Consider the following 25,240-nt stretch of genomic DNA (forward strand, 5'->3'; position numbering starts at 1 on the left):
GAACTGCTGCGTGAGGAGAGGCGGTCAGAGGCGCACTGCCGCTCTGCGTCCTCCCCGCTCCCCGCCGCCGACTCCCGGCCCACCACGTCGCCGCTGCTCCCCGGTCCCCCATGCCGCACCGTCCGCCTTCGAGACCCGGAACCGCCCCGTGTGCCGGTGGGGGGCTCCCCGAGGGGCTCTGCAGGGGCCTTGGGGCCGGGCCCCCGGGGGTGCAGCCCGACCAAGGGGCGGGGCAGGGGACGGGGTCCCGGGGGCGGGACCCGGGGCGGCCACGGAGCCGCGGGAAGGGCCCCTCCGACACGGCCCTAGTCCCTCCTCCCGACCACCCGAGCACCTCCCGCCACTCGCGGCCGCGGCCCCGCGGGCTCCAAGCCCCGCCAATCCGGGCCCGAGGCAGCGTCTGGCCCGCCAATCCCGGCCCGCCTTTCTCGGCGCCGTCCAATCACAACCCGCCTTTTCAATCCGGCCGCGGTACCGCAAGCTCTGCCCGCTCAGCCGCGGCGCGGCCCCTCCGCGCGACACCGTCCCCCCGTTCCCCTCAGGCGCTGCTGGGACCACGGAAGGGCGGTGGGAGCTCCGCGGTCACGTCCCGTCTGGGAGCTCTCCCAGGAGAAGGGGAGGGAGGCGGGCAGCGGGCGGGAGGGGCTCCGGGAGCGGGGCCTGCGGGGCCAGCGGCGTTCTCGGGAACGGGCGGGCGGGGATTGGCGGGGCTGGCACGGGGGGGCGGGGCTATGCGGGCCGCGGTCTATAAATAGCGGGGGAGGGGGCGCGGGGAGGGCAGTTCGGCGGCGGAGGTGGAAGCGGCGCTGGAGCTGCGGGAGCCGGGGCGAGATCGGCGGTGAGCTGGGGCGGGGCTCTCGCGGCTGCCGCTCCAGGCACGTGGCCTGTCTTGGGCACAGGGGCCGCTCTCTCCGGGAGGTTGTGGCTCCCGACGTGCAGGTCCGATCTCGGCCCGCCACTCCCAGCCCGCTTTTCTCCGCTCCGTCCAGTCGTAGCCCGCCCTTTCAATGGGGCCGCGGTCCCGTAAGCTGTGCCCGCTCAGCCGCGTCGCGGCGCCGCCCCCCTTCCCCACGTTCCCCTCAGGCGCTGTAGGTGCCGGCGCCTTTGCTTCCGGAGCCGCGCCTGCGCTGCCGCAGCCCCCGACAGGCCCTGTTGGGACCAGGGAGGGCGGGTGGCACAGCTCCGCGCTCACGTCCCGTCTGGGAGTTCTTCCGGGAGGCGGGGAGGGGGCGGGAGCGGCGACGGCCCTTTCAATGGGGCCGCGGTCGAGCAAGCTCTGCCCGCCCAGCCGCGGCGCGGAGCCCCCCCCTCTCCACTTCGGCCCCCGCGTTCCCCTCAGGCGCCGCTCTCGGCGCCTCTGCTTCGGGATCCGGCGGAGCCGCGCCTGCGCTGCCGCGGTGCCCGCAGGCGCTGTTGAAAGGGCGGGTGGGAGGTCCGCGGTCCCGTCCCGTCCCGGAGTTCTCCCGGGAGAAGGGGAGGGAGGCGGGCAGCGGGCGGGAGCGGAGCAGCCCCTGGGAGCGGGCCTGAGGGGACAGCGGGGTTCTTGGGGACGGGCAGGGCGGGAACGGGCAGGCGGGGATTGGCGGAGCCGGACGCTGCCGGACGCTGGGATTGGCTGGGCTGGCACGAGGGGGGCGGGGCTGTGCGGGCCGCGGGCTATAAACGGCGTGGGCGGGGGGCCCGGAGGGCAGTTCGGCGGCGGGGCTGGGGCGGCGCTGGAGCGGCGGGAGCGGCCCGGGAGCGGCCCGGGATCGGCGCGGCCGCTGGGCCGAGGAGCGGCGGTGAGCAGGGCTGGGACCCTCGCGGCTGCCGCTCCAGGGAGCGGTGGGGAGCCATAGGGCAGCACCCCCTCGGCTGCCGATCCAGGGGGAGCCGGGGTCGGTCCCCCACAACTGCCGAGGCAGGGCGTTGGGCAGGCGGTGTCCCGGGCAGCTGTGCTGGCCAGCTTTGGTCGGTGCTCAGTGGGAGAGCAGCCCATGCTCAGGGGTGCTCCTCCGAAACAGAAGGACTAGGATGCAACCTCTCAGTGGGGCTGGTATTGAAAGTATTGTTACAAAGAAAAGTAATAAAAGATGTTTCATTCTATTATAATTTTATTTTACTTTTATTTTCATCTTTGATTACTTGATTGTTTATTCTATTGTTTTGTTGCTGTTCCCGTTGGGATGGGTGGGACAGTTCCTAGAGATATTTAAGTGAACGACAAAGACTGATTTGTGATCTTGTCAACAGCCCCGGGCTGCAGAGATACCCAGGAGCAGATTTAGGCAGAGGCAGCAGAAAGCTGAGGCAGAGGCAGCAGAAAGCTGAGGCAGAGGCAGCAGAAAGCTGAGGCAGAGGCAGCAGAAAGCTGAGGACCTGGAGCTCAGGCAGCAGAGCTGGTGGAGACATAAAGACGGTAGGACTGTGGGCAGAACAAGAGTGGGGCTGGCTTAGGGAGCATGGACCTGGCATAAGTACTGCAGGGATGGAGCTGGGATACAAATAGTCAGGCCTGGCCTGGAATGTGGGCTTGAGAGCTGGGGTGGAAAACTCAGACCTTTACCTAAAGAAAGCTGCTAGGATTGGAACGTGCAGCAGCTTTACCGGGAGCTGACAGCAGAGCTGGCAGAGAAATAAAGGTTGTGGGTCTGGGTATGGGATAGGGAGAGTGGTGCACGGAAAGGGACTGTGGCACTGCAGCAGAAATCACTGTAGCATTGAGACAGGGACTGGCACCGTCGCTGAAACATCTGTGTGTCTGTGGAATAGGGATTGATGAGCGGGAACATGGACTGAGGGGGAAGAGCTGAAATCAGCCTAGGGCAGGGATCTGGACTTGGGAGTTGGGATGGGGTTAGTGGGGCTGGAGGAGTACCTGGGGGACTGGGATTGGGAATGTGAAGTTCGAAGCAGAAAGTCACAGAGCTGGAGCCAAGCTGAAGATCCTGCAGTGAGAACGTGGAGCAGCTTCCCGTGGCGGTGCTGGCAAGATGCAGAGCTACTGCTGAGAGAGCAGAGCTGGCAGTGCAATAAAGCTTGTGGGTCTCGAGCTGAAATCACTGAGGGACTGGGGTAGGGACAGGGTTTGGGCTTGGGACTGTAACACTTGGTCAGGAATCAGTGTAAGGTGGAGATAGGGCCTGTGGCACCGTCGCTGAAATCCCTGTGTGGCTGTGGCATCGGGATTGATGGGCAGGAACGTGGATTGGGTGGGTAGAGCTGAAGTCAGACTAGTGCTGGGCTTGTGTCTTTGGAATTGGGATAGGAATTTTGGGGCTGGAGGAGCACCTGGGGGACTGGGACTAGCATGTGAGGGTGGGGCTGGAAAGTGGCAGAGCTGGAGCCAAGCTGAAGATCCTGCAGTGAGAACGTGGAGCAGCTTCCCGTGGCGGCGCTGGCAAGATGCAGAGCTACTGCTGAGAGAGCAGAGCTGGCAGTGCAATAAAGCTTGTGGGTCTCGAGCTGAAATCACTGAGGGGCTGGGATAGGGATGGGTTCTGGGCTGGGGACAGTAACACTTGGGCAGTAATCAGAGCAATCACTGTGAGATAGGGCCTGTGGCACCGTCCCTGCAATGGCTGTGTGTCTGATATAGGGATTGATGGGCGGGAATGTGGATTGGGTGGGTAGAGCTGAAGTCAGTCTAGTGCTGGGCTTGTGTCTTTGGTATTGGGATAGGAATTTTGGGGCTGGAGGAACACCTGGGGGACTGGGACTGGGAGTGTGAGGTGGGAGCTGGAAAGTCACAGAGCTGGAGCTGAGATGAAGATCCTGCAGTGAGAACGTGGAGCAGCTTCCCGTGGCGGCGCTGGCAAGATGCAGAGCTACTGCTGAGAGAGCAGGGCTGGCAGTGCAATAAAGCTTGTGGGTCTCGAGCTGAAATCACTGAGGGGCTGGGATAGGGATGGGTTCTGGGCTGGGGACAGTAACACTTGGGCAGTAATCAGAGCAATCACTGTGAGATAGGGCCTGTGGCACCGTCCCTGCAATGGCTGTGTGTCTGATATAGGGATTGATGGGCGGGAATGTGGATTGGGTGGGAGAGCTGAAATCAGTCTAGTGCTGGGCTTGTGTCTTTGGTATTGGGATAGGAATTTTGGGGTTGGAGGAGCACCTGGAGGACTGGGACTGGGAGTGTGAGGTTGGAGCTGGAAAGTGGCAGAGCTGGAGGCAAGATGAAGATCCTGCAGTGAGAACCTGGAGCAGCTTCCCGTGGCGGCGCTGGCAAGATGCAGAGCTACTGCTGAGAGAGCAGAGCTGGCAGTGCAATAAAGCTTGTGGGTCTCGAGCTGAAATCACTGAGGGGCTGGGGTAGGGACAGGGTCTGGGCTTGGGACTGTAACACTTGGGCAGGAATCAGTGTGGGGCGGAGATAGGGCCTGTGGCACCGTCGCTGAAATCTCTATGCAGCTGGAAATGGGATTGTAAATTGGGAATGTGGACTGGGCGGGTAGAGCTGAAATCAGTCTAGTGCTGGGCTTGTGATTTTGGAATTGGGATAGGAATTTTGGGGCTGGAGGAGCACCTGGGGGACTGGGATTGGGAGTGTGAGGGTGGGGCAGGAAAGTGGCAGAGCTGGATCCAAGATGGAGATCCTGCAGTGAGAACCTGGAGGAGCTTCCCGTGGCGGCGCTGGCAAAATGCAGAGCTACTGCTGAGAGAGCAGAGCTGGCAGTGCAATAAAGCTTGTGGGTCTCGAGCTGAAATCACTGAGGGGCTGGGGTAGGGATGGGCTCTGGGCTGGGGACAGTAACACTTGGGTAGTAATCAGAGCAATCACTGTGAGATAGGGCCTGTGGCACCGTCGCTGAAATTCCTGTGTGGTTGGAATTGGGATTGTAAATTGGGAATGCGGACTGGGAGGCTGGGTCTGAAGTCAGTATAGTGCTAGGATTGCATCTCTGGAGCTGGGAGAGTTGTGTGGAGTTCAGATAGGGACTTGCACCGTTGCTTAAAAACCTGTGCGGCTGTGGACTAGTGATTGATGGGCAGGAACATGGACTGGGTGAGGAGAGCTGAAATTAGTCTAGTGCTGGGTTTGTGAGTTTTGAATTGGGCTGGGGTTTGTGGGGATGGAGGAGTAATTGGGGGACTGGGATTGGGAGTGTGAGGTTGGAGCTGGAAAGTCTCAGAGCTAGAGCTGAGATGAAGATCCTGCAGTGAGAACCTGGAGCAGCTTCCTGTGGCGGCGCTGGCAAGATGCAGAGCTGTTAGTGAGAGAGCAGAGCTGGCAGTGCAATAAAGCTTGTGGGTCTCGAGCTGAAATCACTAAGGGGCTGGGATAGAGTTGGGGGCTAGAATATGGACTGGATGTTTTGGTCAGGGACTGTTGGTTTTGAGTAGAAATTAGTGTGAGATTGGGATTTTATTTTTGTGCACTCTGGGGAGTCTAGTAATTCTATTGCAAGCCATTGGAGGGAACTGGGAGTACTGGGTAGAATCAGCTGTTCTATGGAGAAGGCCCAGGTGTTAACAATGAGGGGGAGGAGGGGCCAGAGTTTGGGCTGAGGCCCCTCGGCTGTTGTTCGGGCTCAGGAGCTGTAGCAGGACTTCTTAGACCATGACTCAGGTGAGTCTGTTTCAATTTCACCTTTCCAGTCTCTTCCCACTGTCCCCAGTCCCTCCTGAGTCCCTCCCAGTTTCTCCCAAGTGCCCCAAACCCCATCCCAGTGCAGTCAGTCCCCTCCCTATTCCTTCGCCAGTGCCTCCACTCCTTCCCAATTGCTCCCACTGCACTCCAGTCCCTCCCAGTCCATCCCTAGTGCCCTCAGTCCAACCAAGCTCCCTGCGCAGTTCCCTCCAAAAACTCCCCAGTGCTCCCAGTCCTTCCCAAGTTGCCTCAACCACATTGCAGTACCTCCCCAGTGCCTTCAGTCCCATCCCAGTTGCCTCCCCATTGATCCAACTTGCTCCCAAGTGCCCCCAGTGCAGCCCAGTCCCAACCCAGTGCCCCTGGTACGTCCCCACTACCCTCAGTGCCATCCTAGTTCTCTCAGTCCCATCCAAGTGCCTCCAGTCCTTCCCCACTGCATCCCAGTGCTACTAGTCCTTCCCAAGCACAGTCAAGAGACATCATCAGTGCCCCCAGTCCCTCCCCAGTCCCATCCCAGTCCCTCCTAAATGATTCCTAGTCCCTCCCCAGTGCTTCGAATCAAATCCCAGTCCCTTCCCAGTACATCTGCGCCCCATCCCAGTACTCTCAGTCCCATCCAAGTCCCATCCCAGTTCCCTCCCCAGTGCCCCTGACCCATCCCCAGCCCTCCCGTGACCTCAGTCCCTCCCCAGGGCATCCCGGGTCTTTTCCCCTGTGCATCCCAGGCCCATCCCAGGCCCACTCCCCAGTCCTGCCACAGTCCCCTTGCAGTCCCTCCCCAGTCCAATGCCAGTCCCTGCAGTGGCTTTCCCGTTGCTCCCAGTCCCTCCCCAGTGCATTCCGCTCCTTTCTCCCATGCATCCCATTCCCATCCCAGTACCATCCCAGGTCCCTTCCCAGCCCCCTCGCAGTCCCTCCCTGCACCCTCCCCAGTTCCCCCAGTCCTAGCCCAGTGTCACCTGTGCTCCCAGTCCCACCCCAGTGCCCCCACTCTCATCCCCCAAGTCTCTCCCCACTTCCCCCAGTGCAACCCACCACCTCCTTGCCCTCCCAAGTGTGCTCTCGCAGTGCAACCCAGTCCTTCCCCAGTTTGCCTAGTCCCATCCCAGGCCCTCCTAAGTCATTCCCAGGCCCTCCCCAGTCCCTTCCCAGTACAACTGAGGGCACTGGAGAGGCCCTGGGGGCACTTGGGGGAACTGGACTGCGACTGGGATTCTCTGGGGAGGGACTGGAGGCACTGGGATAGGACTGAGAGGCACTGGAGAGGCACTACGACACACTGGGCCACCACTGGGATAGGACTGGGATCACCAGGGAGGGAATTGGAATGGGACTGGGGGCAGTGGGATGGGACTGGGCGAACTGGGAAAGGACTGAGTTGCACTGTAGGAAGACACTTGGGAAGGAATGGGTGCGCTGGCTTGCACTGAGAGAAGTGGGAAGGGACTGGGATGAGGATGGGGGTACTGGGGTGGGACTGGGAGCATCTCCAGTGCCCTCAGTCCCATCCCAGTGCCCCCACTCTCATCCCAGTCCCATCCCACTTCTCTCAGTGAAAGCCAGCACAACCATTCCTTCCCAAGTGTCCTACTGCAGTGCAACCCAGTCCTTCCCCAGTTCGCCCAGTCCCAACCCAGTCCCTTCCCACTGCCCCCAGTCCCATCCCAATTCCCTCCCCAGTCCCATCCCAGTCCCATCCCAGTGGTGACGCAGTGTGTCCTAGTGCCTCCCAATTGCCCCTCAGTCCTATCCCAGTGCCTCCAGTCCCTCTCCAGAGAATCCCAGTCCCAGCCCAGTTCCCCCAAGTGCCCGCAGGACCTCTCCAGTGCCTTCAGTCCCGGCCCAGTCCCTCCCCAGTGCATCTCACTCCCATCCCAGTGCTCCCAGTCCCCCCCCGCCCCCCGAAAATCTCAGTCCCACCCCTGTGTCCCCACTCCCAGCCCAAATCCCCCCAGTGCCCCCAGTCCCTCTCCAGTGTCCCCAGTCCCATCCCCATCCCTCCCCACTGCCCGCAGTCCCTCCCACTGCATGCCAGTCCTTTTCCCCGATGCATCCCGCTCCCTCCCTAGAACATCCAAGTCCCATCCCAGTTCCCTCCCCAGTGCCCCTGACCCATCCCCAGCCCTCCCGTGACCTCAGTCCCTCCCCAGGGCATCCCGGGTCTTTTCCCCTGTGCATCCCAGGCCCATCCCAGTACCATCCCAGGTCCCTTCCCAGCCCCCTCGCAGTCCCTCCCTGCTCCCTCCCCAGTTCTCCCAGTCCTAGCCCAGTGTCACCTGTGCTCCCAGTCCCACCCCAGTCCCATCCCCATCCCTCCCCACTGCCCGCAGTCCCTCCCAGTGCATGCCAGTCCTTTTCCCCAATGCATCCCACTCCCTCCCTAGAACATCCAAGTCCCATCCCAGTTCCCTCCCCAGTGCCCCTGACCCATCTCCAGCCCTCCCGTGACCTCAGTCCCTCCCCAGGGCATCCCGGGTCTTTTCCCCTGTGCATCCCAGGCCCATCCCAGGCCCACTCCCCAGTCCTGCCACAGTCCCCTTGCAGTCCTTCCCCAGTCCAATGCCAGTCCCTGCAGTGGCTTTCCCGTTGCTCCCAGTCCCTCCCCAGTGCATTCCGCTCCTTTCTCCCATGCATCCCATTCCCATCCCAGTACCATCCCAGGTCCCTTCCCAGCCCCCTCGCAGTCCCTCCCTGCACCCTCCCCAGTTCCCCCAGTCCTAGCCCAGTGTCACCTGTGCTCCCAGTCCCACCCCAGTGCCCCCACTCTCATCCCCCAAGTCTCTCCCCACTTCCCCCAGTGCAACCCACCACCTCCTTGCCCTCCCAAGTGTGCTCTCGCAGTGCAACCCAGTCCTTCCCCAGTTTGCCTAGTCCCATCCCAGGCCCTCCTAAGTCATTCCCAGGCCCTCCCCAGTCCCTTCCCAGTACAACTGAGGGCACTGGAGAGGCCCTGGGGGCACTTGGGGGAACTGGACTGCGACTGGGATTCTCTGGGGAGGGACTGGAGGCACTGGGATAGGACTGAGAGGCACTGGAGAGGCACTACGACACACTGGGCCACCACTGGGATAGGACTGGGATCACCAGGGAGGGAATTGGAATGGGACTGGGGGCAGTGGGATGGGACTGGGCGAACTGGGAAAGGACTGAGTTGCACTGTAGGAAGACACTTGGGAAGGAATGGGTGCGCTGGCTTGCACTGAGAGAAGTGGGAAGGGACTGGGATGAGGATGGGGGTACTGGGGTGGGACTGGGAGCATCTCCAGTGCCCTCAGTCCCATCCCAGTGCCCCCACTCTCATCCCAGTCCCATCCCACTTCTCTCAGTGAAAGCCAGCACAACCATTCCTTCCCAAGTGTCCTACTGCAGTGCAACCCAGTCCTTCCCCAGTTCGCCCAGTCCCAACCCAGTCCCTTCCCACTGCCCCCAGTCCCATCCCAATTCCCTCCCCAGTCCCATCCCAGTCCCATCCCAGTGGTGACGCAGTGTGTCCTAGTGCCTCCCAATTGCCCCTCAGTCCTATCCCAGTGCCTCCAGTCCCTCTCCAGAGAATCCCAGTCCCAGCCCAGTTCCCCCAAGTGCCCGCAGGACCTCTCCAGTGCCTTCAGTCCCGGCCCAGTCCCTCCCCAGTGCATCTCACTCCCATCCCAGTGCTCCCAGTCCCCCCCCGCCCCCCGAAAATCTCAGTCCCACCCCTGTGTCCCCACTCCCAGCCCAAATCCCCCCAGTGCCCCCAGTCCCTCTCCAGTGTCCCCAGTCCCATCCCCATCCCTCCCCACTGCCCGCAGTCCCTCCCACTGCATGCCAGTCCTTTTCCCCGATGCATCCCGCTCCCTCCCTAGAACATCCAAGTCCCATCCCAGTTCCCTCCCCAGTGCCCCTGACCCATCCCCAGCCCTCCCGTGACCTCAGTCCCTCCCCAGGGCATCCCGGGTCTTTTCCCCTGTGCATCCCAGGCCCATCCCAGTACCATCCCAGGTCCCTTCCCAGCCCCCTCGCAGTCCCTCCCTGCTCCCTCCCCAGTTCTCCCAGTCCTAGCCCAGTGTCACCTGTGCTCCCAGTCCCACCCCAGTCCCATCCCCATCCCTCCCCACTGCCCGCAGTCCCTCCCAGTGCATGCCAGTCCTTTTCCCCAATGCATCCCACTCCCTCCCTAGAACATCCAAGTCCCATCCCAGTTCCCTCCCCAGTGCCCCTGACCCATCTCCAGCCCTCCCGTGACCTCAGTCCCTCCCCAGGGCATCCCGGGTCTTTTCCCCTGTGCATCCCAGGCCCATCCCAGGCCCACTCCCCAGTCCTGCCACAGTCCCCTTGCAGTCCTTCCCCAGTCCAATGCCAGTCCCTGCAGTGGCTTTCCCGTTGCTCCCAGTCCCTCCCCAGTGCATTCCGCTCCTTTCTCCCATGCATCCCATTCCCATCCCAGTACCATCCCAGGTCCCTTCCCAGCCCCCTCGCAGTCCCTCCCTGCTCCCTCCCCAGTTCCCCCAGTCCTAGCCCAGTGTCACCTGTGCTCCCAGTCCCACCCCAGTGCCCCCTCTCTCATCCCCCCAGTCTCTCCCCACTTCCCCCAGTGCAACCCACCACCTCCTTGCCCTCCCAAGTGTGCTCTCGCAGTGCAACCCAGTCCTTCCCCAGTTTGCCTAGTCCCATCCCAGGCCCTCCTAAGTCATTCCCAGGCCCTCCCCAGTCCCTTCCCAGTACAACTGAGGGCACTGGAGAGGCCCTGGGGGCACTTGGGGGAACTGGACTGCGACTGGGATTCTCTGGGGAGGGACTGGAGGCACTGGGATAGGACTGAGAGGCACTGGAGAGGCACTACGACACACTGGGCCACCACTGGGATAGGACTGGGATCACCAGGGAGGGAATTGGAATGGGACTGGGGGCAGTGGGATGGGACTGGGATGGGACTGGGCGAACTGGGGAAGGACTGAGTTGCACTGTAGGAAGACACTTGGGAAGGAATGGGTGCGCTGGCTTGCACTGAGAGAAGTGGGAAGGGACTGGGATGAGGATGGGGGTACTGGGGTGGGACTGGGAGCATCTCCAGTGCCCTCAGTCCCATCCCAGTCCCTCCCTACTACCCCCAGTCCCGCTCCAGTGCCCCTAGTTGCACCCAGTGCATCCAACTCCCTTGAAGTGTCTCCAGTCCCATCCCAGTCCCTCCCCAGTGCGTTGTGCTACTTTTCCCTGGGCATCCCAGGAGAGGGACGGGCGACGCATGCGCAGTGGCTCTCGTGCCGGTGCAGCGCTCCCTTCTCGAGTCAAGGGCCGGTTCCGGCGGCAGAGCGGGACTCGCGGTCTCCCGTCTCTTCCGGGGTGTGTGTGGGGGGAATAACGTGAAGATTTCTTGGGGTGAAAGCGCAGAAATTAGCGAGGAGGGACGCTAATTTGGGTAAAGTCGGTCACCGGAAGTAGAGAGCGACCGGAAGTCCTCCAAGACCCGGCCCAGAAGTCCGCCAAGCCCACAGTAAAGATGGCGTCGCCAGGACCGTAACGACCACACTAAAGATGGCGGCCCCTGCCCGAAAGTCCGCCAAGCCCACAGTAAAGATGGCGCTGCCAGGACCGGAGTGACCACACTAAAGATGGCGGCGAGAGGCCCCCTCGCCTCAGAGAGGTTGCCTGACCTCCGCCGCGACCCGGACCCCCGCCCCGCGCCCGCAGCGCCGTCTCGCCGCGCCGCTTCCCGCTGCGGGGACAGGGCAGGGCGCTCGGCGGCGCCGGGCGCGGGCGGCAGGTTCGTGGGCGGCGGCAGGCACTGGCGAGGGCAGCCCCCGTCTCAGGACCCCACGCGCCCACGCCGCGCCGCGCCGCGCCGCCCGCTCGTCCCGCTCCGCTCCGCTCCGCTCCCGCTCCCGCTCCCGCTCCCGCTCCCGCTCCCGCTCCCGCTCCCGCCCCCGCCCCCGCTCCCGCTCCCGCCCCCGCTCCCGCCGTGCCCTGGAGATGCTATCGGGGCTGCGCCGCCGCCTTCCCCTCCCCGGAAGCGACCCACGCCGGCAGATCCGACGGAGATCGGCCCCGGGGTAAGCTGGGCGCGTCGGAGGGGGGGGCGCGGCCGCTCTTCTGCCTGCCCCGCGGCCATCGGGGACTGCAGGCCGGGGAAGCGACAGGCAAGTTGCTCGCCTCTGCGGAGAAACTTGCACCTGCGTGCCGCCGCAGGGGAGGGTTCGGATGTGCCCTGGCATTGCACACGCACCACACCCCCCCGCGGGGAGGGTCTCCGCTGCCTCGGGGACCCTGTCTGTGCTGCCGGGAGAGAGAAATCCTTTGGGAAGCTGGGCTGGAAACAGCAACTCTGTGAATTGCTCAGCTTTTTCTAGGCAAGGGCAGGTTTTAGGGAAGAAAGGCCCGTACGCGCGAAAGGCGCCGCGGGTCTCGCCAAGGGGGGGGGGGGGCGCGCGGCTGCAGCGCCGCGCGCGGCTGCAGTGCCGCTCCCGGCCGTGTCCGCCAGGCGGCGACTGTGAGGCAGGGCCCGGCGCTCGGCGGCGCTCTTGCAAGCGACGCCCCTGGCAAAGCGGCGCTGCTTGGGCACTGCCGGCCTTCCCCCGGAGTGCCCGGGCTGGCCCAGCACCTGGCCAAACCTCTTAGGGAAGAGGCAAGGAACAACTGCGCTTCTTCTACCCTTTCTTTAGCCAGGGACTGGAACACAGACAAAATCAAGGGGCTCTTTGACCTGTGCAGGCCCCGAGCATTTTTCAGCCTTCCTTAGCAGGGCATTCTCACCCTCTGAAAAGCTGAAAGGCTTTAACATCTGGAGACACGCCTGCAGCTGTGCAGATTAATGTAGTTTCTTTTAGGAAACGAAGGGAAGGTTTTCCTGTTGTGAGCCTAAATACCGAGTCTACTCTGCTTTTTCAATCAGGTGACGAAGCTTATGGAAGAAAAGACCAAAGGCCTCGAGGTGAGTACATTCTACCGAGTTCTGCTTTTCTGGCATCGGTTTGGGAAAATCACGTGAAATTCTAAAAAGCTTCTCTCCCTGTTTTCTAGTTGTTTTTTTCAGCCTTGGTGTAAGTTTCATGTAGAAAAGGGCATAGAATTATTAGAACAGACAAACTAGACTTTCTCGGGAGAGATGGAAGAAAAGTCTGCTGATTCCAGTTCTGCTTTTCTTGTCTTCCCTTCGACTGTCATTTTCTCTCCCCTGCTGTTCAAATAGGCAGCAGTTAATTGCTCTGCTGAAGAGTTTGCTGTCCTAAGTGTCTGTCAAATTGATGCCTTCAACTCAAGATAGCACCTGCTCCTTAGTTACAAAAAGTTCCTCACAGGAAATTTTCAGGCGTGCCCATAAATCTCCTCGCTGTTTGTTTGGGAGAACAGGGTTTTCTCGTCTGTAACAGAATAGTCGTGGCATTTGCTACGGAATGCTGGTGGCAATCTAGTCAGAAGAGGACCCCGTGCTTCACTAATTTTCCCTTTTTGTTGTTGGGGGTGACTTCTTCCCAGGCATGTTATTCTTGACCCCCCGGGGCAAACGGAGGTGTCAGCGTCAGGAGCCATCCTAACTGAGGCCCTGGTAGGTCAGTGCTTTTTGTGTGACTGGACGGTGAAGCCGTCTGTGGGAATGACCTGGCTATGGCTCAGTGTAGTCCTAATTAAGGTGTCTTTTACTCCGTGTTCCCAGGCTCCCTCTTTCCCTTCGGTCGCCGTGGGTGTGCCGGACGCCTCTGGCAGGACTAACCCTGTGGCTTTTCTGTCCAACGTGCTGTGGTGTGTGTGCCTGCAGGTAAGAAAAGCTGGGAGTGCAGTCCCTCTGCTTTGATTGCTGTGTCTCTTTGGGAGTGATTTTGGAGGGGAATCCCAGAGCGGTTTGGTTTGAAGGGGACCTTCAAAGGCCAGCCTGTCTTCCGTGGGCAGGGACACCTTCCCCTCTCATCCCCGGTTGGATGCTCCAAGTCCCATCCAGCCTGGCCTGGAACACTTGCAGGGATCCAGGGGCAGCCTCGGGTTCCCTGTGCGGTGTGCTCTGATATCTCTCCACTGGCATCGTGAAAAATTTTGTCAGCACGTTTTGTGTGACGATGGTAAGCGGGACCTGGGTGAAAATTGGGGGTCTCTGAGGTGCAGAGGGAAATAATTCTCCTTTGAAGTCCAATGTAATTCAGTTTTGCACGAGTCTTGTCTGCCTTATGTTTGAATTGCTTTCTATTCTAGGCAGTTCTTTTAAATTAAACTTTTGTGTCTCCCCCCCTCCCCCAGTATCTTGTACAAGACAAAGCTACCTTTCCTCGTGGGAACGGACTGGCCGGGCTTTGGCAATCTGGCCCCTCGAAAGACTAAAGTGACCTCTTCCAACAGGGGAAGACTTTCTGGCCAGCGGTGCCAGAAAGAACTGGAGTTTCTGGAGAATAAAAGCTGGAAGCGTGCCCCTGAAAATCCCCAGCCCTGGGTGGTCAGTGGTCTGACTTGCACGGACCGGTGGCCTTGGCCAGGAGCGGTCCTGCGGGAAGCGCCTTTGCCCAGGCTGTAATTTTAATTTCCCTTGGATGCTTGGCAGAGCCCCTCTGGGTGAGCCCCAGTGCCTGGCAGGAGCAGAGCGGGCTTCCAGGGAGGTATTCACCTGGTCAGCGTCAGGAACCGTCCTACCTGAGGCCTCGGTGAGTGCTTTTTGGACGACTGGACGGTGAAGCTGTCTGTGGGAATGACCTGGCTATGGCTCAGTGTAGTCCTAATTAAGGTGTCTTTTACTCCGTGTTCCCAGGCTCCCTCTTTCCCTTCGGTCACCGTGGGTGTGCCGGACGCCTCTGGCAGGACTAACCCTGTGGCTTTTCTGTCCAACGTGCTGTGGTGTGTGTGCCTGCAGGTAAGAAAAGCTGGGAGTGCAGTCCCTCTGCTTTGATTGCTGTGTCTCTTTGGGAGTGATTTTGGAGGGGAATCCCAGAGCGGTTTGGTTTGAAGGGGACCTTCAAAGGCCAGCCTGTCTTCCGTGGGCAGGGACACCTTCCACTGTCCCCGGTTGCTGCGAGTCCCGTCCAGCCTGGCCTGGAACACTTGCAGGGATGGGGCAGGCTCAGCTTCCCTGTGCAGTGTGCTCTAATATCTCTCCACTGGCATCGTGAAAAATGTTGTCAGCGTGTTTTGTTGGACGACGGTAAGCGGGACCTGGGTGAAAAGGACATTCTCTTAGGTGCTGGGAGAAGGAGGACTCGTGCGGGCACCTCCAGAGACAGCGGGAACGGGAGCGTGCTGCGGAGAAGGAAAATTTTAGGGGTTGGGTGCCGAGAAATTTGTCCTTCCCTCGCCCTGTGCTCTGCACTTAGCAATGGGTCGAGTGCAGAAGTTTCCTGGGGACCCTGGGAAATGATGCCGGGTCTGCTAAGAAAAGTGGGGCCAAAGGAGCAGGACCTGGGTCTGCCAGCGTGGGAGAAACAAGGGACGGGTCATCCTCTGCCTCCAGGAGGGAGGGCAGCAGGAAAGGCCACGGACTAAAGCACTGAAGTGCCGTTCCCCAGGGAGCCCCTGCCCAGCACTGAACTTGCTTCTGCACTTGCTGTCCCTTTCCCAGCGGAGCCGAAGCGTCGGGTGCGGCTGCCGGGGGGATGGAGCTGCCAAGGACAAACTGGGAGGGTGTTTGCGAGGGAAGGGGGTAGAAGGAGCTCTTGATGTGCTTTTTTTACTTCTTCATCCCGCAGAATTGCCACGAGAGGAAATACTTCAGAGGGGCTTCCCTCCAGAGAAGCCCTGAATATGCCAGGAGGTTTCAGCCGGGAGGAAAGGAGCTGTGGAAGAAAAGCAGCCTAAAAATAGCCAGTGGGGATCATCAGGTTTTCCAGCCAAGAAGAACAAGGAGAGAGATGAGGGAATCGGGTTCCAATTCCTAATGATTTGGTGGGTGCAGGAATGATTTCTGTGTGTTTTCCAGTCCCTTTGGATTCCTGGGATGATTTTAAAATGATGGCTTTAGCAATCAACTAAATCGCAGATGTTGTTTATGAGAGGAAATGATGCCAAATAAATGCAGAGTTTTGGGTCAGTTTTGGGGATGATTTGGGTCAGTTTTTGGGGTCAGTTTGGGGTGATTTGGGTCAGTTTTTGGGGTCAGTTTGGGGTGATTTGGGTCAGCTTTTGGGATGATTGGGGTCAGTTTTGGGTCAGCTTTTGGGATGATTGGGGTCAGGTTTTGGGGTCAGTTTTGGGTCAGCTTTTGGGGTGATTTGGGTCGGTTTTGGGTCAATTTTTGGGGAGCACTGGGTGTTACTGGGGGTTGTTGGGGAGCACTGGGTGTTACTGGGGGTCGTTGAGGAGCACTGGGTGTTACTGGGGTGTACTGGGGAGCACTGGGTGTTACTGAGGGTTGTTGGGGAGCACTGGGTGTTACTGGGGAGCACTGGGAGAGGAAATGAAAAATAAAGAGAATAAAAAAATAAACGAAATAAAGAAGGAAATATGAAAAAGAAAGGAAAAATTAAAAAAAAAAAGGCAAAAAAACTAAAAAGGAAATAAAATGAAAATGAAATAAAAGAGAAAAAAAAAAAAAGAAACCCCTTCTTTTAAAATGATGGCTTTAGCAATCAACTAAATCGCAGATGTTGTTTTTGAGAGGAAATGATGCCAAATAAATGCAGAGAGAGAGCATGGAATCATCCTGGGATCCTGGAGTGGTTTGGGTTGGAAAGGATCTCAGGGATCATCTGCTTCCACCCCCTGCCACAGGCAGGGACACCTTCTAATAGACATCCAGCCTGGCCTTGGCCACTTCCAGGGATGGGGCAGCCACAACTTCTCTGTGCCCACCCTCCCAGGGAAGAATGTCTCCCTTATGTGCAATCTTTCCCTTTCTTCTCTGCAGGAAGTGGGCTGGGACAAGGGAATTGGCTCCCACGAGGCCGAGGATCAGAGCGGGCTCTGCACAGGGGACGACTTCCACTTCCGAACGGGGAAGGGCACCTTCGTGCCCACCCCTGGCAAACTGGGACAGAGTAACATCTGCCTGCAGCTGGCTGGAGTTCCCGTTGGCTCTGGGCTTTCTGTCCACGGGCCGGGGATCATGGCTAGAGTCCTTCAAACCTGGGGCAGAGTGGCCTTCACACCATCCCTGCAGCCCGTCCAGGCCAGGATGCTGCCCATCGGCCCCTGATCGCAGGTGGATGTAGAAGTGATGGTGTTTAAGGAGTGCTGATTGTATTTCCCTGACTTTAGCCATGTGGTCATTAAAAAGAGAAAAATAACAAGTCTATGGAAATGCCCTGCACTTGGGAGCTTGCAGCGCTCTGGATTAAACTTGGCTCTCTAACGTTAAAACTGTGGGCGAGAGGCGGTGGCCGAGCAGGGCCAGCGGCGGGGCCGGACGGGGCCGGCCCGGGGGTCCCTTCCCCGCGGGGTCGCAGCCGCGGGCCCCGCCCCCGCCCCGCGCGGCCCCTCCCGGCGCGCCCCGCCCGTCCTTGGGGGCTGCGGCCGCTCCCGGCGCTGCCGAGGCTGCCGGGGAGGGACCGGCCTGTGCTGGGGGCACGGGGTTCGTTCCTTGGGGTCGAGGGCGGCAGCGGGAGCGGCGCTGCGGGGCGGGACGTGCGGGAGGTGCCGGGTGAGGGCGGGGAAGCCGCGGCGGGGCCCGGGGGCTGCAGCTCTCTGGCTTCCCGACTGGCTTTGCAGACATTTGCCACCTTCACGGGAGGCACAAATCCCCGCGGAGCTGAGCAAGGGGTGCGGGGAGTGCAGCGAGCTGGGGCGGGGCTGTGACCAGGGCAGCGTGTGCGCAGTGCCCCAAAACCAGCCCGGAACAGCCCCAGAGCCCAGAGCGAAGCGCCGCGGGATCGCGCCGGCCCCGCCCCTAGACTCGCCCAGGCCCGCCCCCCGGCTCGCGCCGGCCCCGCCGCCCGGCCCCGCCCTGCCCGCCCCCAAGAACCCCGCCGTCCCCGCTGCCCGCCTCGCTCCCCTTGTCCCGGGAGAGCTCCCGGCCGGGTCGTGACCGCGGAGCTCCCACCCGCCCTTCCCCGGCCCCAGCAGCGCCTGCCGGGGCTGCGGCGGGAGGAGCGCTGAGGGAACGGGGAGCGGGGCCGCGCGGAGGGGCGGGGTCGGGCTGAGCGGGCGGGGGGGGCCGCAGGGCCAGGCGGGCTGGGATTGGGCGGAGGCGCTCGAGTGCTGATTGGGCAGCGCTGCTGGCCCGCGGTATAGAAGGGTCGGCGGGGCAGGTGGGGGCGGTTGCGTGTGAGGGCTGAGGGTGTGGCCCAGCTGCTGCCCGGGCTGCGGAGGTGAGAGCGCCTTGTCCGCTGGGTTTATGGACCGGGGGAGCTGGGGGGCGTTTAGGTGCGCGTTGTGCTGGGCAGCGGGGGCCGGGTAAGTCCGTTACCTGCCGGGTAACCCCGGGGAGAGCCGTGGCATGGCTGTGGGGCCTGTGCTCTCTGGGTGTCTCAGGTTTTGCTTTGAAATTCCAAACCCTTTCCCCGTGCAGGGTTATGAGGCAAAGACTGCTTTAACTTGGTTTTTTTGTGCTGCGTTAATGCTTTTTGCTCGTTCTGTGTCCATTTGCAGCCTCGCTCGTGGTTTCCCCTGGTGTGGAGGCGAGTTGTGCTTCCTGCTGGGAGAGAGAACAGCCTTGGGAAGCTGCTCCATGACCCACAGCTGTGGTGAGCCCGGCAGTCTGTCCAGGTAAGAGCAGGGCTTATACTCCCAGTGAGGAGCTGGGGTTTGCTGTTGGAAGATAGAATGTGCCTATGCCTTTAAATGCAAGGACAGGCAGAAGCTGGGAGGGACCCTGAGCAGGTTTGGTGGAGGTTTTGGCCTCCAAACCTCCAGGTTTGGAGGCCGCCATCTTAAGTGTGGCCTTGGCTAAGTTCCGGTCCTGGTGGCGCCATCTTGAGTGTGGCCTCGGGGCGGACTTCTGGGCCACGGCCGCCATCTTTGGTGGGGTCTCGGCACAGTTTGAAAAGACCTTGACTGTGGGGGAAGTGTCCAGGAAAAATGATTCCTTTTTTGCAGGGAGGCAGTTTGCAAGGACAGGTGAGTTGCTGTGCTCTCTAGCAAAAATACTCCCCTTGGGATGTCCAGGGTGAGGAAATGTTTGCCACGTGTGGGCTGGAGAAAAGGTGTGTGGGTGCCTGAGTGTGACACCCATGGGTGTGCAGGAAGGGGGTTCTAGTGCCATTGGAGCTGCCAGGGAGCCAAAAAGGGCACAGTTGTCTGAAAAAGGCAAAATGTTTTAGCCTCTGTTGACACCTGTACCAAAGGAGATGCAAATTTTCCCTTTCTCATCTGCAGACTTCACAATGCTCCCCAGGAAAGGAAGCTTTAGATTCCTCCCCAGCTTTATGCTAAAGGTTTCCTTTCTCCTGTCTCAGTACCCTTTCTGCTATTGGGAGAGCACAAGGTGGATGGAGAGGATCCCCAGGCATCTGCAGGCACAAGGGACTCATACAACTGCGATTTTCCTATGCCCCTTGTGAAAGGGACTTTCAGGATACTCTTGGGAATGTGCCAGCTCTCCTGCTGAAGCTTTTCTATGGAATATTTGAACACAAAGAGTAAAACTAAAATCAGGTCTGTTCTGGAGTATGTTACACTTGTGCAAAGCTCCTTTCCTCTGTTTATTTTCTGTTCTGGAAAGAACAATCTGGGGTTCCTGGGCACTTCCTATTGAGTCATTCCATGAAAATAATTTTATCCTGAAAGCGGAAAGGAGCTGTCTGTGGGAGGTCAGATGTGCATGATAAAAGCTTTATGCTTTTCAGACAGTAAAGTCTTAAAATATATAGCAGAGCTATATATGGCAATGAAGAGGATTACACTCAAATGCAAGGTTTTTAAATTTAATAATTTTGTGTGCTGTGTCGGTAAGGTACTTTTGTAATTTGTTATCTTGTTTTCTTTTCCTTAGGAGCCTTGTGTCTTTTGAGATCTCCTGATCATTTCAACTGCAGCTTGGTATTTTTCCACAAGTGTTATCCCATCCTGAGGTGAAGCTGCTCTGTGTTGAGGATGGCTACAGACACCTAGGTTTGCAAGTAGTCAGTGGGGGGTTACAGCCCAGAGATGGAGCAAGGGCTTGGGTGTCAGCTTAGGAATTGCCAGGGGTGTTTTGAAGGTAGTATGGGTAGAAAGCAGTGTCCAGGAGCCCCCTAAATGCCTGTGAAGGCATCCACTGAGTTTTCAGATGTGCCACTTAAGTTTTCCTCTCGTTCACCCAGATATTCTGCGCGATTACAGCTGCAGTCTTTGGCTGCAGGCAGTGACCCTGGGTGGTTTGCCTGAAGAGAAGGGAGACTCTTTCAGCTCTCCCCATCTGTCTGGGTGACTTTGGTTAGGGTTTCTTTACCGTCTCAGGGGAACAGGATGTAAAGCAGAGTTGAACAGAACAGAGGCCAGAGGAGCAGAGCAAGAAGGTGGGTCATCACCTGACATCAGCACAAAGATGTGGCTTTTGGCTCCACGTTTACTCGCTGTGTTAAGGATTTTGTTGTTTGGGTTTGTTTTTTCTTTGTTTTCAGATCCAGAGCCCTGGCCCCAGGAGGCTCTAGGCACCGGAGGGGAGGTGATCTGGGTGAGTCCGGGTGAGCAAGGTGAGCATTGACTCCAGGACAGAAGTAAATGGTCTTTTACAGGTGTTGTGGTGAATCTGTGCACATGCTTTGTTTGTTGTGTTTTCCAGGGGTTCTGCCACCTTCTAACAGACAGTCCAGTGCTTCAGGGCCCCTGCTGGTAAGAGGTCACTGTGGAGGAGAGGTAGGTAGGAGCTACCCCAGGAAAGCCATCCTTTCAGGCAGTATCTCAGTGTGTACATTTGCCTTTGGCTTTTTTACTTAGCAGAGAATGTGTGCAGCCTCAGAGGGCCGCAGCCACCTGTCAGTTAGGTTTGATGGTCTTCAGCTGTCCTTGTGAGTAATCTCCTAATACTACGAGGGTCATCAATTAAGGCTGGACCTTTTCCAGTTACAGGTGCCATCCAGCCTGTGTTTGGCAATGGAGGAGCATTGAGGTTGAGTCAGGGAGGTAGTGAGGAGGTGCTGGGGTCTCCCTTACTTTCAAACACACCACGTGACTTATTTTCTCACTCCCCTAGGTACGGCACACGGTGACGGCAGCAGCCTCCGACTGGGGTCGGAGCCAGTGGCCCGAGAACCTCTCAGCTCAGGGGATGGTGAGTAGCCAATTGCAGGGTTATCTCCCACGTGCTGCTGAACTCTTGTCTCAATTCCAGTTTTCTTTCTCGTAGCTGACTGAGTCAGGGATCACAGGACCCTCTGAGCCAGCCAGGTGTCCTTCCTTTACATGGAAGATGGATTCACATCCCCAGCTGTGGGAAAGATAAGTGGAGGACTAGCACCTGGAGAGGGGATGAGAACTGGGTCCAGTTTTATGGTTAGGAGGGAGGGATTTTCAAATGAGCACAGGGGAAAGGGTCTGCCCTAAGAGGCCCTTGGCACACATAGGAGGAGCAGTTTACTTTTCATCACTGGAGTAGAATGTGCAGGGCAGAGGTGTTCAGGTCTGTGTCGTGTCCTTTGTTCAGTCTGTGTTTTGTGTCTTAAAATTCACAATCACGGTGTCCTTTCTCAGAGTTCTCTCTCCTCGTTGCACCAGAGCACTTGTCGGGAAATGTGTCCTTGGAGTTTGTGTTGGACCTGGAACTGCTCTACCCTGCAGTGCAGACTTGGGGGTAGGTGGAGTAGAAAGGAGACTTTCCAGTTAACCTGTGGATAGGCTTAGCCACTGAGGGCAGGACCTTAAAGTTAGGTCAGTATTTGTTTGTGCAGGCTGTGTTTGGACCCCAGATGGCTTGTCTAAGGAGAAATTAGAATTGCACAGCAGTTAAGGTCCCTCCATCTATATGACTGACTTTGGTAACTCATTTCTATGCAGCGTCAGAGGGGCTGGATGTAAAGCAGAGATAAACAGAAGAGGCTGGAGGAGCAGAGTCAGAAGGTGGGTTCTCATGTGAGGTCAGAGCCAAGACATGACTTTTGGCCCTAGGTTTACTTGATCATTTGGATGGTTTGGTGGTTTAGTTTTTTTTTTTTTTTTTTTTTTTTTTTTCAAGATGCAGAGCCACTGGCCCAGCAGACGATAGGCACTAGAGGGAAGGTGAGCCTGGTGAGGAAGGTGAGCAGGGACTGCAGGACAAAATTAGATGCTTTTTTGCAGGCGGTGTACTTGTGGTGAATCTGTGTACATACTTGTTTTTTTGTTTTCCAGGCAGTGCACCGACTTCTGACGTACAGTCCAACGTGATGGGGACCCTGCCTGTAAGAGGTCACGGGCAAGGGGTGTCAGACAGAAACTGCCATGGGGGCAGCAAACTCTTGGGCAGTATCTCAGTACTCACATTTGCCTCTGGGGGTTTTTTTGCAGGAGATGTAGACAGCCTGACAGGGCCGAAGCCAACTCACAATGAGGAGATGGACACGGTTTGGTCCCCTGGAGCTGTCCTTGTAGGTAATCTCTGAGTATTAAAAGGATCAGCAATGAAGCACTGAGCTTTTCTGATTGCAGGTGCCATCTGGGTAACCTTTGGGAGCAGATGAGCATTGGAGGTGAGTCAGGGAGGCAGCAGGAGGAGCGGGGATCCACTGCAGCTTTAGAAATGCCCTCTAATTGTTTCTCTCTCTCGCTCAGGTATCCCAGAAGATGACAGCACATTGTCCAAGTCTGGTCAGAGCCAGTGACATGAGGACCTGCCTCGGTGCCAGTGAGTAGAGGAATTGTCGGGGCTGGGGCCATGTACCACACCACTCAGATATGGTGTCTGCTTTTCTTTCTTAGAGTTGACTCCAAGTACTCTCCGGATGACAGGAACCTCTGAGCCAACCCAGGTGCCCCTCCTCTGCATCAAAGATGGATTCACATCCCCGGCTCTCGGAAAGATAAGTGCAGGGCAAAGACCCAGAGAGGGGCTGGGAGTCGGTGCAAGTATGTGCATCGCCTGGAGGGATTTTTGCAATTAGTATGGTGCAATGGGTGTCCTGTAGCAGGTTATTTAGAGACCTCAAAGGAAGGGCTTACTTTGTATCATTGGATTCCCATGTGCAGGGCAGAGCAGTTCCGGTCTGTGTCACGTCCTTTGTCTCCTCCATGTTTGTGTCCTTCGTCTCTTAATTGTGTCACATGGTGTGTGTCATCACAGGTATGGGGTGTCTCACTTGGGGTCAACCTGGAACTGCTCTGCCCTGCTACGTGGATCAGTGGGTAGATGGAATATTGCTCAGGGTCCCACATCAACATGTCAGTTGCCTTAGTCAGTCGAGCCAATGGCTGTACTGTCCTGCTGGATGGAGCAGGTGTCCATAACTCGTGTGCAATCATTATAGCTGAGTGTTGTGGAGCTGATGGTACTTGGATAGCAGGGCCTTGAAGCTGGGTTGTCACTTGTATTCTTGTATGCTGCGGTCAGAGTTCTCACTCGCTCAGTGGAAATGAGTTCTTTGAAGTGGTTAAGGTCTCAGTGACCATGTGGGTGACCTGATTAACCCTTTGTTTGTTTGTTTTTTTTTTTTCTTTTCAGATAAGTGGACACAGTGTACCCCAGACCGAGACGAGTTGAAGCAGCCTGGGAAGAAGGTTGTCTTGGGTGTTGGATGAAGGATGTCAGTTTGAGCCATAGGAGTCCTTTATCTTGTGCCTTTTTTTTCTTTATTTTCCAGATGGAGCCCAATCGGTCTCGAGGTGTAGCGGCTCAGCAGGGAGACGAGCGAGGTGAGAATTTTACTCCCCAGTCGAATTTGGAGTTAAGTTTTAGGATGTCATCTATGTGGTCAATCTCTGCATATATGTTGTAACTGTTTAATTTTTTTTCTAGGCGATGCACAACCCTTTACCCGTCTGCTGAAGGTGCCGGAGGTCCATCCTATAAGAGGTCAAGCTAAAGGAGCCCGAGATAGCCAGTATGAGGCAGTACATCAGCACAAGCCTCCATGTCTGGGTTGTCTTGCAACGACCGTCTGTCCACTTCACAGTGTGCAGCAACGCTTCGGCGTGCAGTCTGATGGGGTTTAGAGGTTTTTGACTTTCCTTGTGAGCCATCCCTAATGTTTGAGAGCTCAGTGTTTGAGCATTTGCCCATTTCATTTGCAGGGGCGATCTTGGGAGCAACTGAAGAGAGAGGAGCCTTCTAGGTGATTTGGGGAGGCAGCAGGAGGAGCGGGAATCCACTGCAGCTTTAGAGATGCCTTCGAATTTTGTGTCTCACTCACTCAGGTATCCCGGAAGGTGACAGCCACAGTGTTGGACTCCGGTCAGGGCCTCGGTGATGGTGAGTAGGGGGATCACTGGGGTTCCAGCCCTGTGCCACACTACTCAGATATTGTGTATGGTTTTCTTTTTCACAGTTGACTTCGAGTACTCTCATGACAACAGGAACCTCTGCACCAGCCCAGGTGCCCCTCCTGTGCATTGAAGATGGATTCACAGCCCCGGCTCTCAGAAAGATAAGTGCAGGGCAAAGACCCAGAGAGGGGCTGGGAGTCGGGGCAAGTATGTGCATTGCCCGGAGGGATTTTTGCAATTAGTATGGTGCAATGGGTGTCCTGTAGCAGGTTATTTAGACACCTCAAATGAAGGGCTTACTTTGTATCATTGGATTCCCGTGTGCAGGGCAGAGCAGTTCCGGTCTGTGTCACGTCCTTTGTCTCCTCCATGTTTGTGTCCTTTTTCTCTTAATTGTGTCACATGGTGTATGTCATCACAGGTATGGGGTGTCTCACTTGGGGTCAACCTGGAACTGCTCTGCCCTGCTATGTGGATCAGTGGGTAGATAGAATATTGCTCAGTCTCACATCAACATGTCAGTTCCCTTAGACAGTTGAGCCTACGGCTGTACAGTCTGTGAGCAGGATTGTCTTGCGATGCCCTGCTTGGGTGTATAGAGTCACAGCTAGGTACAGTAGCAAACAGTGTCTATGGTATGGGCATTTGTCAGGGGTCTTTGGGCTTATAAAATGTATAGACTCAGTTTGGGGGTAAATCCAAGGTCACAGAAGGCACACTTCAGAGTCCCTTCCCTTTTGTCTTACAGCCACCCAAAGGAGACTCAGGTTCCTGGGGTGAAAGACGGCATCGGTTTTCCCGGAACTTCCGGCGACCGGGGAGAGATCGTCCGAGTGATCATCGATGGAAACTTCTGAGAGCCACCGGGAGTCCCTGCCCAATGACTTCTGGACTGCATCGTGTAGCATCATATATGTTTATTTAGTGTTGCAGGTTGCTTCTTAGGCGTAGTTATTGTATTTTACAACTAGAATAGGAAAAGTCCAGCCGCCGTTTATGTTGTCATTTGTATTGCCTTGTACCACTCTGTATCATACACTTGTATAGTTGTAGTCGTATCGGTCCGTATCTGAACGTCACGGCGTTGCGTTTCGTGTGTCAGGAATTGTATATCATTGCGCCTTTGTTTGTAGCAGTTTTTATGTCGTGTCACTTATATTGCCATGTAATGTTCTGTCTGGTATACTTCTGTATTTGCAATTGTATTGCTCTGTATGTGAATGTCATAGTGTTGTATTGCTGTGCATCAGTTAGGAATTGTATAGCTTTGTACCTTACTTTGTTTTACTTTTGATATTCTGTCATTGATACTGTCTTGTAATGCTGTGAGGGGTGTGCTCGGGCATGAGCGGCATGCGTGTTTTGTCAGGCTTGGCAATTTGTTTCTTTTTGGAGTTTTTTTTTGAGGCTCCACGGGAACCACGTTCCCAAGGGAGCGTTTTGAGCGTGTGCCGATATTCAGGGTTGGCT

The 25,240-nt window shown here is 57.5% G+C and overlaps 2 protein-coding genes and 5 long non-coding RNA genes across 14 annotated transcripts; 6 read left to right on the forward strand and 1 right to left on the reverse strand.

The window, feature by feature from the left end:
• The first annotated feature begins 110 nt into the window (after positions 1–110).
• Positions 111–755, forward strand: LOC127460916 (cuticle collagen 2C-like). The gene has a single exon (XM_051767983.1). The coding sequence runs from the start codon at positions 111–113 to the stop codon at positions 753–755; it is 645 nt and encodes a 214-aa protein (XP_051623943.1).
• A 30-nt stretch (positions 756–785) lies between these two features.
• Positions 786–4,704, forward strand: LOC127460899 (uncharacterized). 2 transcript variants are annotated; one of them, XR_007899900.1, is made up of 3 exons: positions 786–838; positions 2,233–2,884; positions 4,124–4,704. It is a non-coding gene; the product is annotated as an uncharacterized LOC127460899 (long non-coding RNA). The 2 variants fall into 2 exon arrangements; XR_007899901.1 differs by lacking the exon at positions 4,124–4,704 and adding an exon at positions 3,297–3,488.
• Positions 2,901–5,214, reverse strand: LOC127460897 (uncharacterized). Its single transcript, XR_007899898.1, has 4 exons — positions 4,737–5,214; positions 4,097–4,326; positions 3,499–3,683; positions 2,901–3,087 (listed from the first exon to the last, which is right to left on the reverse strand). It is a non-coding gene; the product is annotated as an uncharacterized LOC127460897 (long non-coding RNA).
• A 328-nt stretch (positions 5,215–5,542) lies between these two features.
• Positions 5,543–10,995, forward strand: LOC127460917 (uncharacterized). Its single transcript, XM_051767984.1, has 3 exons — positions 5,543–5,551; positions 8,013–8,445; positions 10,010–10,995. Exons 1-3 carry the CDS (start codon positions 5,543–5,545, stop codon positions 10,507–10,509), a joined length of 942 nt encoding a protein of 313 aa, XP_051623944.1. The 3' UTR covers positions 10,510–10,995.
• Positions 10,996–11,366: 371 nt separating this feature from the next.
• LOC127460895 (uncharacterized) lies at positions 11,367–16,745 on the forward strand. Of its 3 annotated transcripts, none has more exons than XR_007899891.1 (8): positions 11,367–11,601; positions 12,441–12,479; positions 13,025–13,098; positions 13,203–13,304; positions 13,778–14,175; positions 14,280–14,381; positions 15,211–15,406; positions 16,368–16,745. It is a non-coding gene; the product is annotated as an uncharacterized LOC127460895 (long non-coding RNA). The 3 variants fall into 3 exon arrangements; XR_007899893.1 differs by having other exon boundaries at positions 13,025–13,094; XR_007899892.1 differs by lacking the exon at positions 13,025–13,098 and having other exon boundaries at positions 11,368–11,601; positions 16,368–16,744.
• A 2,674-nt stretch (positions 16,746–19,419) lies between these two features.
• Positions 19,420–22,201, forward strand: LOC127460896 (uncharacterized). 3 transcript variants are annotated; one of them, XR_007899897.1, is made up of 12 exons: positions 19,420–19,507; positions 19,699–19,893; positions 19,999–20,070; positions 20,160–20,233; positions 20,315–20,385; positions 20,571–20,648; positions 20,724–21,167; positions 21,371–21,433; positions 21,549–21,610; positions 21,704–21,753; positions 21,860–22,041; positions 22,124–22,201. It is a non-coding gene; the product is annotated as an uncharacterized LOC127460896 (long non-coding RNA). The 3 variants fall into 3 exon arrangements; XR_007899896.1 differs by lacking the exon at positions 19,420–19,507 and having other exon boundaries at positions 19,526–19,893; positions 20,318–20,385; XR_007899895.1 differs by lacking the exons at positions 19,420–19,507; positions 19,699–19,893 and having other exon boundaries at positions 19,931–20,070; positions 20,160–20,209; positions 20,318–20,385.
• An 89-nt stretch (positions 22,202–22,290) lies between these two features.
• LOC127460902 (uncharacterized) lies at positions 22,291–24,184 on the forward strand. 3 transcript variants are annotated; one of them, XR_007899904.1, is made up of 5 exons: positions 22,291–23,065; positions 23,149–23,200; positions 23,304–23,619; positions 23,702–23,756; positions 23,833–24,182. It is a non-coding gene; the product is annotated as an uncharacterized LOC127460902 (long non-coding RNA). The 3 variants fall into 3 exon arrangements; XR_007899905.1 differs by having other exon boundaries at positions 22,291–23,200; positions 23,805–24,184; XR_007899903.1 differs by having other exon boundaries at positions 22,291–23,200.
• Positions 24,185–25,240: the final 1,056 nt, after the last annotated feature.

The sequence above is a fragment of the Manacus candei genome, unplaced genomic scaffold (genome assembly GCF_025592945.1).
Source record: "Manacus candei isolate 608988 ecotype Guabito, Panama unplaced genomic scaffold, ASM2559294v1 h1tg000090l, whole genome shotgun sequence".
Classification (NCBI taxonomy): domain Eukaryota; kingdom Metazoa; phylum Chordata; class Aves; order Passeriformes; family Pipridae; genus Manacus; species Manacus candei.